At 41.5% G+C, this 17,650-nt stretch overlaps 1 protein-coding gene across 1 annotated transcript in view; it reads left to right on the top strand.

The window, feature by feature from the left end:
- The window catches only part of LOC146395173 (uncharacterized), a 53,822-nt gene that overhangs the window by 10,931 nt on the left and 25,241 nt on the right, over positions 1 to 17,650 (top strand). Inside the window, exon 4 of the mRNA XM_085004477.1 lies at positions 8,500 to 8,622. Coding sequence (XP_084860603.1) covers positions 8,500 to 8,622 — 123 coding nt within the window. The remainder of the gene's footprint in view (positions 1 to 8,499; positions 8,623 to 17,650) is intronic.

Here is a 17,650-nt window from a genome sequence, read left to right as displayed (position 1 = left end):
GCCACGACGGGAACTCCTATTCTTTCTTTACACCCTTTCTCCTTCAAAGAAAAACCCAACCTTATAACAAAGACAAAATCCAGAGGCTCATGCATTATTGCTTTAACTATCACTAAGTCATAGGATGGGGTGCAGCAGCACCCTAGGGGAGCCTTTTAAAATTAGACACCAGGGCCTTGTAATTATTTCAATGGTACGGCTCTAGCATGTGTTGTTTTTTTGTTTGTTTGTTTTGTTTTGTTTTTTGTCTTTTTAGGGCCACACCTGTGGCATATGGAAGTTGTCAGGCTAGGGGTCCAATTGGAGCTGCAGCTGCCAACCTATGCCACAGCCACAGCCATGCCAGTTCTGAGCCATGTCTGTGACCTACACCACAGCTCATGGCAACACTGGATCCTTAACCCACTGAGCGAGGCCAGGGATTTAACCTGCGTCCTCATGGATACCAGTTGGGTTCGTCACCACTAAGCCACAGTGGGAACTCCTAACATGCATTTTGAGAGAGCTCCCCAGATGAGATCTAAGAAAGTTGTAGCCAGTATTACAGTCATGATAGACTATGTGTTGACCAGCCCTGGCAAATAGCTTAAAAACCTTGCTTTCCTTAACCACCTTGACCTGAACAAGAGAGTTGTGCTCACATAGAGTTTTCCTTGGTCTGAATCTCAGTATGTCAAAACAGATATTTGATGTGAAAGATTGGGGAGTACTATTCTATAAGATCCAGCTTTTTAAAAGTGTGTTTTAATAGGAAATAGAAATGGTATTTTGAATTGTTCTGGTGACGTGTGTGTGTGCGTATGTGTAGGCATGTAAACCCATACCAGTTAATAGATGAGCTTTAATTTTCAACTTTTTTTCTCTCACCATACTATCTGCATGCACTGTATATCAGCAGTAACATGAAGGATTTTTTGAAAAATTGTTGCTAGATTTAAAAACTACAGTTGTTATGGAGTTCCTGTCGTGGTGCAGTGGTTAACGAATCCGACTAGGAACCATGAGGTCGCGGGTTCGGTCCCTGCCCTTGCTCAGTGGGTTAATGATCCGGTGTTGCCGTGAGCTGTGGTGTAGGTTGCAGACGCGGCTCGGATCCCGCGTTGCTGTGGCTCTGGCGTAGGCCGGTGGCTACAGCTCTGATTAGACCCCTAGCCTGGGAACCTCCATATGCCGCGGGAGCGGCCCAAGAGATAGCAACAACAACAACAACAAAAGACAAAAAAAAAAAAAAAAAAAAAAAAAAAAAAAAATTAAAAAAACTACAGTTGTTAAATTTATTAGGGATTGGCCTCAAAATTTTTGCCATTTAGTAATCTTAAATACAAAACATAATCGTTTCCATTATACAACATTATACAGCAGATATACAGTATACACATTATACATTATACAATTGTTATATATATTATATAATATATAATAAAATATGAATATTTTATTTTAATAAAACATTATGCAACAGATAATGGAGCATTTATACCCCTCCAAAGAGAGGCACCATAAGCCGTATGAGGATTGCCATGGAGCTGTGGATGGAGACTCAACACTCACTTCGGCCTGTCTGGTGGAGTCGGAACTCTCCTGTTGTCCGTCTCATTCACTCGCATTCACACAACATCTCCCAACCGCCGCCCATCGCCTTAGAGTTGCGGTTTCCTCTCCTGGCTCCTCTTATGAGAACCCCTGTGAAAATACCAGGGTTAACTCTGGGAGATGATCAGGCTCCCCTTCTACCTCTTAGGGGCAGGCCACCAAATTGAACCCGGGTTCTTACCAGTCTGACGGGCGGTGCTCCTCACTGGGTTGAGTTGTGCTCTCAGTGTCCATGTCCTGACACAACGGGAGGGCTAGTCTTCTACGGATCAATCAGCCTGCTGGTGCCAGGGGAGGTCACCTCTCCCTGTGTCCCGAAGGTTGCAGCCCAGTGACAAAGGAAGTGAAATCACCATCTCCGAATCCCAGATGAGCCCCCAAGAAATGTTCCAGGACTTATGTACAGAGAAATGGGACACTAAGGCTTTTTGCCAGGACGCAGCATGTATTCGTGCTGGCAGTGGCTCAGCAGATTCATATCAAAAGGCTGAGGCCCAGATGCAGTGGGACACCGTCTTATATACCCTCCATTTTTTTTTTCTTTTACAGTTTGGTCCCTTTGTGTCCCCCCAATAAGGTAACATACATTCTGTGTTTCCTGAGTGGACAGTTATAGATATGCTTGCGCCCATGGATTCAGGTTACGTTACATTGTTACAGAACTGCACATGCATGTGCAGGTGCTAATGTTGCATGTGGCCTTTCTTCTGGGAGGGCCCTTCTTCCCCCCCCCCCCACTACAGTACATAGGTACCTATATGGACAGATATTTTCAAGATAGGAGAGTAGAACCTTCCTAGTTAATAGCCAATGAACTAGCGTAGTGATTTAGAGGTGGGGTCTGTGGGCTTCTGTTTATGCACTTGCCCAGGCCCTGCCAATGTCAGGGGACTGTGTCATTTATCCTTTTAGGAGCCTCTCTCTGCACCAAGTTCTTAGTCACCTCAGGCAGCCCTCACTCTACATTCACAGTAAAAGCATGGTCCTCCTTCCTCTTGCCACCAAGTTCCTCCTGGTCGTTTAGGCTGTGCAGGTACCCACATCCTGAGTGGGCATCAGTAGCCAGCCCTGTGTGGGGAGTCAGGGAAGGGACACTCTGCTCTTCCCACCACCCAAGAATGAAGGAAGCCCTAGTTCCTCTTTCTGTGCTTTCTGTGCTCTCACCTGTATTTATTTCAGCACTTTTCTTTATCTACCAGAGCTCACTCATATCTTCACTCTGTATAGCATGTATTGACACAGAAAAAAGTGAATTTATTTTAGCTCATACAGGGCAGCATATCCAGTGCAGTGCCTGCACCTGGACAAACCTCTTCTTGAGCAACAAAATACAACATAACTATCAGTGACTAAAAATAACAGCAACATGCTGTAGTTGGGCCAGTTATGGGCAAAAAGTTACAAAGATGCTAAAAACCCATCTGGTACTTCTGAAGAGCCTGGAATGGAAGCAGAACTCTATGGGGCCTTCCTGGGGCAGGCCCTTCCCCCAGATCCTCTGCATTAGCTCCTCTCTGAAGTATAACATTTATCTTGCTGGACATTTCCAGGAACATCCTGACCTGACCTCCTTGGGCAGCCACAAGAACAAAAGATTTCTGTACCAAGAAGTTTGCATCACCCAACCATGCCCCTTCCTCACCCTGCCTTGAAATTTCATTTCAGAGTTCCACTGTTGTGAAAAGGGATTGGTGGGGTGTCTGGAGCACTGGAACACGGGTTCAATTCCCAGCCCAGAACAGTGGGTTAAGGATTCAACATCGCTGCATCTGCAGCTGCATCGCAAGTAGGGATCAATGTGATCCCTGGCCTGGGAACTCCGTGTGCTGCAGGAGGGCCAAAAATAAAAATATTGCAAATACAAATAAAAAGGCTTTGGAATTTTGGTTCAGGGAATTCGGGATATTTGGGGGCACAAGCCACTCATCTCCCTGCATGGCCCTGTAGTACACATTGCTGTTCTCTAAAATGACATTTTGGTTTGTTTAGCCTCACTGTGCTTTGGACAGAGGGACTTGTGCCAACAAGCCCAGAGCAAAAGCATGGTGTGGAAAGCAAAAGCAGGTTGCTACACATACACCCAGCACACAGCACCACCAATGGTGTGGCCAGATCACCGCCTCAGTCACCCCTTTGGCCTGACCCCGAACCTGCCTCTACCTTCACCCCATATGAGGAACCAGCTCCCCCCACCTCCAACAAGGAAGCAAGGGGACTCATTTTATGATTTCACTCTCCTCATTGCAGGGGGGGCCCCAGTAAAGACTTAACCTAAATTTCTTCTCTGGCCTCTTCAATTTTCATTGATGAAGGAGGCCAAGAGCCCAGGTTGGTAAGCGATTTTATGGCACCCAATGTGGGGCAGTTGTCCTGTTTCTGGAAGAGGATCTGGGCATCTCCATGGCCACCTAATACAGCTTCCCCATGAGTGATGAGCAGCCCCCTGAACCTCCGGTTGCAGTGTCACCATGCTGGGTAAGTGTGCCTTCTTGGCTCTTGGCCTCCTTAATCAATGGAAATTAATATGAGGCCAGACAGGAAAATGCGGGTTAGGCTTTACAGGGGACGATTCTGCCTAAGGGGTGGAGGGTGGGCACAACAAACAGGTTCCCTTGCTTGCTCCCTTTCTGGGGGTGGGGGCACATCTGGTTCCTTACATGGGAGAGGGTAGGGGCAGGTCCAGAGGTCAGGCCAGAGGGGTGGCTGAGGTGGTCTGCCCAGCACTTTGGTGGTGCTGTATGCAGGGGCAGGCATAGTACTTGCTTTTGCTCCCCACACCCTGTTTTTGCTCTGGGCTCTTAAGAAGTGGCAGTTGGGTTTTTAGATTCTTTTGTATCTTTTTTTTTTTTTTCTTTTTAGGGCTGGGCCCATGACATATTGGAGGTTCCCAGGATAGGGATTGAATTGGAGCAGTGGCAGCAATGTGGGATCTGAGCCATGTCTGCAATCTATGCCACAGCTCACAGCAGCATTGGACCCTTAACCAACTGACCGAGACCAGGGATTGAAACTGGGTCCTCATGGATGCTGCTCAGATTTGTTTCTGCTGAGCCACAACAGGAACTCCCTGATTATTTTGTATCTTCTTGGCCCTAATTTGCCCCAGCGCTGCCTGTCCAGAGTTGTCTTCAGTCGTTATAGCTTATGTGTATTTTTTTAATGTTTTTAAAAACATTTTTAATTTTTTTAAACATTCAAGGAGATGTTTGTCCAGGTGCAAGCATTGCAGCCACTGGAGCAAACGGCCCCAAGTCCCCCACACTTAACCAATTTGTCACTATAACTTAAAATGATTGACTATGTGTAGAAAATTCAAAACCTTGATACTTTTATTAAAACTACAAATGAATTTTTTCTTTTCATAAGGGAAGGCTCTGTCCTTCACTGTCCTCACCTCTCACATTGAGGATGAAAAAAGGTGTTATCTCACCAGCACATGATAGGTTAGTTTTGAGGTTACATATTAAGCTAGAAGAGAAACTGCGAAAGCTCCAAAACAATACTCATTGTATCATCTCATCTTTCATATTTATTTATTTTCTTGCTCAGCAAATATGTCTTTATCCTATACTCTGTGCCAAGCAGAGAGGTTTCAGAAATAATAGAAGGTAGAAAAAAAAAATAGGCTTCTGCCCTTTGGAGTTTAGTGTCCAATGAGAAGGATGAATAAATTCAAAGAATCACAGAAATAAATGTAAAATTGCCACTGCTGAATGCAGCACATTAGCCCTCCCGGGGTGGTGCTCTAAGGGAGAATAGAACAGAGAACTCCACTCCAATTGTGATGCTTTCATAGAAACCTGTGCCAGTTTTTGCCACAAATAACACTAATGTTTTAAATTTTCTGTTGACAACACAAGGTATGTACTTTCACAACCTAATAGCTGCCTTCTTTTCCAGACAAGATGTAAGCTCTCCTAAGTTGCACATTTAAGAAAGATACTATTTGGGAAAGTTCAACATTAATTCATGCTTTGATGGAAAAAATGAAAATCATTAAAAGAAAAAAAAGCAGGAGTTCCCGTCGTGGCGCAGTGGTTAACGAGTCCGACTAGGAACCATGAGGTTGCGGGTTCGGTCCCTGCCCTTGCTCAGTGGGTTAACGATCCGGCATTGCCGTGAGCTGTGGGGTAGGTTGCAGACGCGGCTCGGATCCCGCGTTGCTGTAGCTCTGGCGTAGGCCGGTGGCTACAGCTCCGATTCGACCCCTGGCCTGGGAACCTCCACATGCTGTGGGAGCGGCCCAAGAAATAGCAAAAAGACAAAAAAACAAAACAAAACAAACAAACAAAAACAAATTTAGTACTTAAAAATAACATTAAATAAATATTTAATTAAAAAGGTGTCTTTTTTTGCCCTTTCTTGGGCCGCTCCTGTGGCATGTGGAGGTTCCCAGGCTAGGGGTCTAATTGGAGCTGTAGCTGCCGGCCTACACCAGGGCCACAGCAACGCGGGATCCGAGCCGCATCTGTGATCTACACCACAGCTCACGGCAACACCGGATCCTTAACCCACTGAGCAAGGGCAGGAATCGAACCCGCAACCTCATGGTTCCTAGTCAGATTCGTTAACCACTGCGGCACGACGGGAACTCCAAAAGGTGTCATTTTTAAAAGTGCAGAGATCACTTTACATTTTCTGTAACAGTGTGTTATGAGTTTTGCCTGCTTTGCAGCCTTACCAACAGTTGATAGCATCAAACAAAAGTGACATGTTTTGTCATTTAATTTGCATTTTCTAAAAATGACGTAATATGTTTCACTTTTCATATTTTCTGTTCTGTGAAATCTTTATCCATGTGTTTAACCCATTTATCTATTTGGTTGCTTCATCTATTTTTTAATGATTTATAGGAATTCTTTATTAATTATAGATTCTAATATCTCGTTCATTATATATGTATAGTGGATATTTCCTCCAGTTTGATGTTTGTCTCTTTGCTTTCTAAGTAAATAGAAACTATTAAAAATTTTTTTAAAAAGAGAAAGAGACCATTTCCTCTTCAGTATTAGTAAAGGAAAAGTAGTGTTTGGTCTTTAACAAATTTTCTTCCAAATTCCACGTACCAGATGAAATAAAGAAACAATATTGTATTGTTTAGTACAAGTGTCCTGGGATATTTTACTTGAGTTTCTGTTTTGTTTTTTGCCCACCAGTGGCATGTGGAAGTTTCCAGGTCGGGAATCAAACCTGTGCAGCAACTGCAGCAATGTGGGATCCTCCCCCCACTGAACCACAGGGCGACTTCATGTTTCTGGTATTTTAAGATGATTTAATTTATATCAGGCTGAAGGAGAAAAGTACCAAGCTAGACTTAGAGCACATCAAAATCCAGATATTTATGTTACCAGGAGACACACCATTTAAAGATGGTCAAGATAATATTTTAACATATATGGTTTAATTTTTGAAATATCCGTTCCCTCAGAATGCAAAATTCGTGCAAGTCTGTTTCAGAAAATTTAGAAAGAACATTTATATCTACCACAATAATCCCATTCCCCAGAGATAATCACAGTTAATATATTGGCATTTTCTTCTAGTCCTTTTTAGTGTGTGTGTGTGTGTGTGTGTGTGTGTGTGTACACATACAAAAAAAGGGAACATTCTGCATTTCATTTTATTTCCTGCTTTTTTCACTTTCTATCACAAAGCCAGATGTTTTTTCCGTTATGTTAAAAACTGACTAAAACATGATGAAGTCCTCAATAGCATCTCATGTTATTTTTGGTTCCTGTGATTTGTCTATAATAGAATTCTCCAACTAACTTTTGATCCCAGACACTCCTGCTGAGATGAAATCTTAAACGGAAAGGATGAAGAAAGGAAGGAAGGAAGGAAATCTGTAAAGTAAAGCTGTTATATTTGGCAGAGATGAATATCATCCTCTTCTCCTTCCCTCTGAGCAGCTTCTGCATGAGTTCTCTGAAAGAGAGTTTGACAACCACTTCATAGTCTATCTTTCATAACAAATAGTAATTACCCTTCTGGATCAGCAGCATCACTGTGTTTCCACCGCTGTGTAAATCACAGACTCTCCATCAACAGCAGCGCAGTCAGCAGACATCAATGTCAGAAATAGATGAGAGGCTAACAAGTACCTAAGAATGAGAACTCAGTTGATGTTTTTAACAAGCATGCCTATATCCACCGATCATCTGGCTTTAGTCATGCTGAATGTGCTGTTTTAGTGCTAATAGTATTGTTTCACAAGTTGAACTATCCCTAATACCAAAAGTGATGAGTACAGATAAAAGTATATAATCTTAAATGTAGCATTTTAGACTTGCCACTGTAGCTCAAGGGGATCAGCGGTGTCTCTGCACTGCCAGGAAGCAGGTTCAATCCCCCCATGGGGCACAGCAGGCTAAAGGATCCTTCACTGCCACAGCGGGCATAGGTTGCAACTGTGGCCTGGATCTGATCCCTGGCCTGGAACTCCACCTGCCACAGGGCAGACAAATAAGAAGAAAAAAAAACAGCATCTTATTTGTTTGTATTTGCAAGACCCCTTTAAATAATATTTTTTCAGTTTCCTGATTTAAGTCACACCTGCATCGAAGGGTTTTATAATTAAGAGAATGTAAAATGGGGCAGAGAAGAAAGTCTCAGATATTAACAACTTAAATACTTATTGGATCCCAGCACTGGGTATCCGTTAATATTTCTGTCAAAATGTTCCTCACTTCAAAGCAAAGTTTTGACCAAGTATATTTGTGAAGGTGATAAAATAGGATAAAATAACTATGTGTGGTAACTCTTTGAGCAAAATACTTAGAATAATTCTGCAAGAAAAATTTAAGAATCTGTCCATTTATACAGCCATAAATCCATTGATTTCTGTGATACATCACAAAGTTGTGAATATCAGACTAGTTATTCATTTTTTTAAATATTCATTTTTAGCCACACCTGTGGTACACGGAAGTTCCTGGGACGGAGTCTGAATCCACGCCGCATCCACAATCCTCACCAAAGGTGCAGAAACACCGGTTTCACCACCCACTGTGCTGGGCCAGGGATCCACAGGTAACACCTCAGAGACAAACCAGACCATTAACCGACTGTGCTACAGCTGGAACTCCTATTTATGTATTTTTAAAGAGAAGCTATGTATTTAAGGTGCACAACATGAGGATATGAGGTACAAATACATGGTGAAATGATAACTACAGTCAAGTCGATTAATAAATATGTCATCTCTGGAGTTCCCGTTGTGGCGCAGTGAAAATGAATTCGACTGGGAACCATGAGGTTGCAGGTTTGATCCCTGGCCTTGCTCAGTGGGTTAAGGATCCGGCGTTGCCATGAGCTGTAGAGTAGGTCACAGACGTGGCTGTGGTGTATGCTGGCAGCTGCAGCTCCGATTAGACCCCTAGCCTGGGAGCCTCAATATGCCACGGGTGCGGCCCTACAAAGACAAAAGACAAAATAATAATAATAATAATAAATAAATAAATATGTCATCTCCACACATAGTTACCATTTTTGTATGAGATAAACTTGCTTAAAATCCAGTCTCTTAGAACATTCTCAGTGTTTGATAGACTTGTTAAGATTAGTCGTCATGCCTGTACATTAGTCTCTAGATTTCTTCATCCCGCATAACTGCAACTTTGTATCCTTTGACCACCATCTCTCCCCCTTTCTCCCTCCTCTTCCGTCCCCCACTTGCAAGCCCCTGATGACCACTATTCGACTCTCTGATTCCATGAGTTCAGTTTTTTTTTTTTTTCTTTTTTAACATTCCACTTATAAGGGATACCATACAGTATTTGCTTTTCCCTTTCTGGCTTATTTTACTTAGCATAATGCCCTGCAGCATAATGGAGGGCATAATGTTTTCACTAAAGGCAGGATTTCCTTTTTTTTCTCATGGCTGAATAATACTGTATTCAGGCCGTTGTATTTATATACCACATCTTCTTTCTCCATCCATAAGTCGGTGAATGATTGGTTATTTTTTTTAATAACTTGGCTTTTTTGATGAATGCTGTGGTGAACATAGGAGTTCAGATGTCTCTTCAAGATCCTGATTTCATTTCCTTTGGGTATATACCCCAAATTGGGATTGCTGGGTCATAGGATGGTTCTTGTTTTAATTTTTTGAGCAATATGCATACTGTTTTCCAGAAGAGCTGTGCCGATGATCATTTCCACTGACAGTATACAAGGATTCCCTTTTCTTTTCAGCCTTGCCAACATTTGCTGTCTCTTGTCTTTTTGACTATAGACATCCTAACAGAAGTGAGGTGATAACTCACTGTGGCTTTGATTTGCATTTCCTGATTGCTAGTGATTTTGAGCAACTTTTCATATACTTCTTGGCTACTTCTGTCTTCTTTTAAGAAGTTTCTACTCAGGTCCTTGGCCCAATTTGAATCAAGTTGTTTGTTTGATCAAGCTGTTATTGAGTTGTTTGAGTTCTTTATATAATTTGGATATGAACCCCCTTATCAAATGTTTGAGGTTTGCCAGTATCTCTTCTTATTCCACACGTTGTCTTTTCACTTCTTGGTTTCCTTTGTTGTAAAGAAGCTTTTGAATTGGATGCAATCCTATTTGTCTATTTTTGCATTTGTTCCCTGGACTTTTGAGGTCATATTCAAAAAACATTGTCCAGATCAATACCAAGAAGCATTTCTGCTCAGTTTTCTTCTAATAGTTTTACAGTGTCAGGTCTTACATTCAAGTTCCTAACTATGTTGTAGTTGATTTTGGTATATGGAGTGAGATGAGGGTCCAGTTTTAATCACTTGCATGTGGAAAGTAGTTTTCTCGGAGTTCCCGTCGTGGCGCAGTGGTTAACAAATCCGACTAGGAACCATGAGGTTGCAGGTTCGGTCCCTGCCCTTGCTCAGTGGGTTAACGATCCGGCATTGCCGTGAGCTGTGGTGTAGGTTGCAGACGCGGCTCGGATCCCGCGTTGCTGTGGCCCTGGCGTAGGCCGGTGGCTACAGCTCCGATTCAACCCCTAGCCTGGGAACCTCCATATGCCGTGGGAGCGGCCCAAGAAATACCAACAACAACAACAACAAAAGACAAAAAAAGACCAAAAAAGACAAAAAAAAAAAAAAAAGAAAGTAGTTTTCTCACAGCATTTATTGAAAACACTGTCCTTTCTCCATTGTGGGCTCCTGGCGTCTTTGTTGAAAATTAAGTGGCTATTAAGTGGGCTCTCTTTTCTGTTCCATTGGTCTATATGTGTGATTTTGTGCCAGTATCATGCTGATTTTATTACTCTAATTTTGTAGAATATGTTGAAACCAGGAAGTGTGATGCTTTCAACTTTGTTCTGCTTGTTCAAGATTGCTTTGGCTCTTTGTGGTCTTTGCGGTTCTCTAAGAATTTTAGGATTATTTTCCTGTTTCTGGGGACCATGCTGCTGGTGATAGGAATTGCCTTGAGTCTAGATTGTTTTGGATAGTACGCATAATTTCACAATATTATTTCAATCCATGAACATGAGATACTTTTCCATTTGTTTGTGTCTTTGATTTCTTTCATCAGTGTTTCATAGTTTTCTGGGTACAGATCATTCATGTCCTTGTTTAAATTTATTCCTAGATATTGTAATATTTGATGCTTTTGTAAATGGAATTATGTTCTTCATTGCTGTTTCTGATAGATCATTTTTAGTCTATAGATAGGCAACTGATTTATGTATGTTGATTTCATACCCCAAAACTTGACTGAATTGATTTACTAATTCTAACAGGTTGTATGAAATCTTTAGAGTTCTCTCTATGTAATATCATGTCATATGCAAATAGTGACAATTTTATTTTTCCTTTCCAATGTGGATGTCCTTTATTTCTTGTTCTTGCTTACTTGCTCTGGCTAAGTCTTCCATTACTCTCCTGAGTAGAAAAAGTAGCAAGAATGGGCATCTTTGCTTTGTTCTTGATCTCAGAGGAAAACCTTTCAGCTCTCCACCATTGAGTACAGTGTTAGCTGTGGACTTGTCATGTGTGGCCTTTATTATGTTGATGTGCATTGGTGATAAACCTTATATGTTAAGAATATTTGTTCTATGGATGCATCTGTATATGTGTTATACGGAATTTCCTGAGCCATCCATTGAATGCAAGCTGCCGTTCCAACCTACACCGCAGTTGCAGCAATGCTGGATCCTCTAACCCACTCTGCAGGGCTGGAGATCAAACCCATACTTCCTCAGGGGCCTGAGCCACTGCAGGGAGATTCTTATTCCCTGCAGCACAGCCAGAACTCCAAGAATTTTTATCATGAAAGGATGTTGAATTTTGTCAAATGATTTTTCTATTGAGGTGATTTGTATCCTTTAGTCTGTTCATGTAGTATATCCCATTTATTGATTTGTGTGTGTGTGGAGCCTTCCTTGCATCGCTGGAACAAACCCCATTTGATCATACTTTATGATCCTTATAATGTGCTGTTGAATTCAGTTTGTGAGTACTTTATTGATGCTTTTTCCATCTATGTTCAGAAGAGATTGGTTGTAATTTTCTTTCCTTGTAGTGCCTCTGTCTGGTTTTGACATCAGGGTAATGCTGGTCTTATAAAGTGAGTTTGGAAGTGTTCCCTTCTCTTCAGTTTTTGGAAGAATTTGATAAGTATTGGTATTAAGTCTTCTTTACATCTTTGGTGGAATTCACCAGGGACGCCCTCAGGTCTGGAGATTATATTCATTGGTAGCTTTTGAATACTGATTCAATCTCCTTACTCAGCATGGGTCTGTTTAGATCTTCTCTTTCTTCATGATTCAGCCTTGGTAGGTTGTATGTTCCTGTCCATTTCTTCTATTTTTTGGTATCCAGTTGTTCATAATAGTCTCTAATGGGAGTTTCCACTGTGTCCCAGTGGGTCAAAAATCCAAATGCACGAGCTTGGGTCACTGGAGGCCAGGGTTTGATCCATGGCCTGGTGCAGTGGGCTAAAGGATCCAGTGTTGCTGCAGCTTGATTCAGTCACTAGCCTGGGACCCTCCACATGCTGAGCACACAGCCAGTAAAACAAATGTTTCTACGATCCTCTATATTTTTGTGGTTTCAGCTGTGCTATTTCCTCTCACATTTATATTTTATTTAAGGCCTCCCTTTATGTTTCTCTGTTAGTCTAACTAAAGTTTGTCAATTTAGTTTCTCTTTTCAAAAAACAAACTCTTAGTTTCACTGATATTTTCTATGATTTTTCTCATTTCTTTCTGCTCTGACCTTTATCATTTCTGTCCTTGTGTTAATTTTAGATTAGTTTATCCTTCTTTTTCTAGTTCCATGAGGCGTAAAGTTGGTTTGTTTAAAATCTTTTTTTTTCTTAATGTAGGCATTTATTTCTGTGAACTTCTCTCTCAGACCTGCTTTTGCTGCATTTCATGAGTTTTGGTATATTTTGTTTACATTTTCATGTGTCTTGAACTTCCCCTGTGGCTTACATTTTCATTTGTCTTAAGATTGTTTTTTCCCCCTTTTCAGCCACACCTTGGCACGTGGATGTTCCCAGTGTAGGGATCAAATCCGAACCACATCTCTGACCTGCACCACAGGTGCTGCAACAATGGACCCTAAACCTAGTGAGCTGATGCAGGATCATACCGGCAATACCACAAAGACAAACCAGATCATTAGCGCACTGCACCACAGCGGGAATTCCTAAGGTATTTTTTATTTCTTTTTTGACCCATTGGTCGTTCAGAAATATGTATGTAGGAGTTCCCGTCGTGGCGCAGTGGTTAACGAATCCGACTAGGAACCATGAGGTTGCGGGTTCGGTCCCTGCCCTTGCTCAGTGGGTTAACGATCCGGCGTTGCCGTGAGCTGTGGGGTAGGTTGCAGACGCGGCTCGGATCCCGCGTTGCTGTGGCTCTGGCATAGGCTGGTGGCTACAGCTCCGATTCAACCCCTAGCCTGGGAACCTCCATATGCCGCGGGAGTGGCCCAAGAAATAGCAACAACAACAACAACAACAAAGACAAAAAAAAAAAAAAGAAATATGTATGTGGGGGTTGTTTTGTTTTGTTTTAATTAAGTGAATTTTATTATATTTATAGTTATATAACTGTCATCACAACCTAACTTTAGAACATTTCCATCCCAAAACCCTAGTCTTTCCCTATCCCACCAGCCTGTCTCCATGGCAACCATAAGTTTTTGAACATCTGTGAGACCATTTCACAAGTAGCTTCAGTGGGCCTTGTTTTTCTTTAGATTCCACATATAAGTAATTGCAGTAATGTTTGCATCTCACTGTCTGACAAAGTTCACTTAGTATGGTAATTTCTAGGTCCATCCATGTTGCTGATATTTCCATTATTTCATTCATTTTTATGGCTGAGTAATATTCCATTGTATATATATGTACATCCTCTTTATCCACTCTCTCTCAGTGGACATTTAGGTTCCTTCCATGTCTTGGCTATTGTATAATCATGCTGGAATGAACATTGTGGTACTTGTATCTATCTGAGTTGTGATTTTCTTCAGATAGATGCCCAGGAGAGGGATTGCTGGATCATATGATTATTTCTAGTTTTTTGAGGAAGCTCCATAATGTTTTCCATAGTGGTTTCACCACTTTACATTCCCAACAACAGTTTAAGAGGGTTCCCTTTCCTCCACACCCTTTCCAGCATTCATCATTTGTAGACTTTTTATTTTTATTTTTATTTTTATTTTTTTTTTGTCTTTCTGCTATTTCTTCGGGCCACTCCTGCGGCATATGGAGGTAGAATCGGAGCTGTAGCCACCGGCCTACGCCAGAGCCACAGCAACGCAGGATCCGAGCCGCGTCTGCAACCTACACCACAGCTCACGGCAACACCAGATCGTTAACCCACTGAGCAAGGGCAGGGACCAAACCCGCAACCTCATGGTTCCTAGTCGGATTTGTTAACCACTGCGCCACGACGGGAACTCCATCATTTGTAGACTTTTTGATGATGGCCATTCTGGCTGTTGTAAAATGGTACCTCATAGTAGTTTTGGTTTTCATTTCTGTAATAGTTAGTGATGTTGAACACTTTTTCATGTGTGGCTTTTTTTTTTTTTTTTTGCCATCTGTAGGTCTTCTTTTATTGTCTTTTTACTTCTGTAGCCCGTTTTTTGATGGGGTTGATTACTTTTGTGAAATTGACCTTCAGTTGTTTATATATTTTGGAAATTAATCCTTTGTCAGTCACTTCATTTGCAAATATTTTCCTCTATTCTGTGGGTTGTCTTTTCATTTTGTTTAGGGTTTCTTTTCTGTGCACAAATTTTTATGTCTCCGCTTTCCATTGCTCCAGGTTCTGTCCATGACACCCTTCTGGTAGCACCAGAGCCACAGCAGTGACAGTGCTAAGTCCTTAACCAGTAGGCCAACGGGGAATTCCTTTTCATTCTTCTTTAAACTCCAGTGCCTAATACTGAGCAGGAACACAGTAAATAATTATTGAGTAAAATACATAAAGGCTGTGTATACAAAGATGATTTTAAGAGCTTGTCCTGGAGTTCCCCCTGTGGCACAGTGCAGAGGCCTGGGTCTCTTTGGAGCTGCAAGTTCAGTCCTTGGCCCAGTGGCACAGTGGGTTACAGGATCTGGCGTTGCTGCAGCTGTGGGGTAGGTCACAGCTATGGCTCAGACTTGACCCTTGGCTCAGGAACTTCCATATGCTGTGGGTTTGGGCAAAAAACAAAACAAAAACAACAACCACCAAAAAGAGCTTGTCCTCTACAGTCCAGAAGCAAAGATAATAGACATGTAAAGAAACAATTTCCAGTTCAGATGTTAAGATTCACTAGAAAAATCTATAAGGTACTAAGTTAGCTTCAGAGAAAGAGAGACTTATTTATCTGGGAAAAGACAGCCATAATCAAGGAAGTCTTCTCAAAGCAGGCCCAGTCTTAAAAGATGAAAAGAAATTTGTCAAAGTAGTAGAGGAAAACATTTCAGATTAAGGAACGGATAAAAGCATAGAAGTAAAACTCTTTTGAAAGTCATGTATAATGTTGCAGGTGAAGCTTGGTGTGTTGTTAAAAAGGTGTTTTTATGAGGTAGAGAATAGAGTATAATGTGATTTTATATATTTGTGCTGCATTTTTATATTTTATTTTGTTCATTGATTTTGGTGGATGAATTTATGAATGAATTTCTGAGATGTGTGTATGCCTTCAACCTGGTGACATCTGGTATTTCTCAAATGGTTTGTATTTCTTAAGGAAGTAAAATTCAGCTAAAGATTAATTTAAACTGTCAGTTGATAAACTGTTATCTTGAAATCTATTGTTAGAAAGATTCTTTTATGTGACCATTTTAAGTAGTCCATTTTTTTTGTTCTTTAAGCAAATGATCTTGAATTAAAATTTTTATTTTGAGATGTTTCTTAGATTTCTTTGTAGTAGTAAGGAATAATACAGAGATTCCATGTCCCTCTTACCCATTCTCCCTCAATGATAACATTCTAGAAAACTGTGATACACCAGAGCCATGATATTGTCATTGATGCAGAACATGGAATTTCCCTCACTACAAGGATGCCCTTTTGCAGCCGTAGCCACACTCATTCATCACCATGCCTTTTTTATAACCCGTGACAGCCACGAATGGGTTCTTCATTTCTGTAACTTTGTCACTTCAAGAATGTTATATAAATGGAATAACAGAATATGTAACCTTTGCAAATGGTTTTCTTTCACTCATGTAATTCTCTGGAGCTTCATGGTTGTCATTGTGTGTATCAAAATTCATTGCTTTGTATTTCTTGGTAGTTAACCCATGGTATGGATGTACCACAGTTTGTTTAATCATTCACCTGTTGAAGGGTATCTGGGTTGTTTTGGCTGTTATGAATAAGGCTGCCATAAACATGGGTGTACAGGATTTTTGGTGAATGCAATTTTTTATTTCTCTGGGACAGATGCCCAGGAGTGCAGTCACTGGGCTGTATGGTCGTCATGTTTCAGTTTTCTAAGAATGTGCCAAACTTTTGAGAGTGCCTTATCATTTTACATTCTCAACAGTCTGTTGAGTGATCCAGAGTCTCTACATCCTTGCCAGAACATGGCAGTGTTTCTAGTTTTTATTTTAGCCATTCTTGCCCGGGTATAGTGATTATCTCATTGTGGTTTTAAGGCGTTCCTACTGGCTAATGATGCTGGACATCTTTTCATGTACTTATTTGCCATCTCTATATCTTTTTCATTGACCTGTCTTTTGTCCATTTTCTTTTCTTTTTTTTATTTTTAATTTTTGTCTTTTTAGGGCCTCACTCGCAGCATATGGAGGTTCCCAGGCTAGGGGTCGAATCAGAGCTGTAGCCGTTGGCGTACACCACAGCCACAGCAATGCCAGATCTGAGCCGCATCTGCAAGCTACATCACAGCTCATGGCAATGAGGACAGGGATCATACCCGCTTCCCCATGGATACTAGTCAGATTCCTTTCTGCTGAGCCACAACAGGAACTCCCTTTTGACCATTTTCTAATAGGAATTGGTTTTTTTTTTTTTGTTGTTGTTGTTGTTGTTGGTATTTCTTGGGCCGCTCCCGCGGCATATGGAGGTTCCCAGGCTAGGGGTTGAATCGGAGCTGTAGCCACCGGCCTACGCCAGAGCCACAGCAACGCAGGATCCGAGCCGCATCTGCAACCTACACCACAGCTCACGGCAACGCCGGATCGTTAACCCACTGAGCAAGGGCAGGGACCAAACCAGCAACCTCATTGTTCCTAGTCGGACTCCTTAACCGCTGCGCCACGACGGGAACTCCGGTTTTTTTGTTTTTTGTTTTTTTTCACTGTTGAGTTTTGAGTCATTTATATGGAGACTAGTCCTTTGGCAGGTGAGTGGTTTATAAGTGTTTTCTCCTGGACTATAACTGTCTTTTCACCTTTATCACATGGGCTTTTGTAGAGCAAAAGTTTTAAATTTTGCGAAGTTCTAATTTATAATTTTTTCCTTTTGGTGTCATCTAGGAACTCTTTGTCTAACCTTAGCCCTTTAAGGTTTTCTTCTGTTTTCTTTTTTATTATAATGATTTTTATTTTTTCCGTTATAGCTGGTTACAGTGTTTTGTCAGTTTTCTACCGTACAGCATGGTGACCC

Source organism: Sus scrofa, chromosome 17 (genome assembly GCF_054392235.1).
Source record: "Sus scrofa isolate SSC_HxYL_T2T_F1_AM1 chromosome 17, Sscrofa_HxYL_maternal_Yorkshire_Landrace_v2.0, whole genome shotgun sequence".
In the NCBI taxonomy this organism is placed as follows: Eukaryota; Metazoa; Chordata; class Mammalia; order Artiodactyla; family Suidae; genus Sus; species Sus scrofa.
This window is presented reverse-complemented; position numbering and strand designations above follow the sequence as displayed.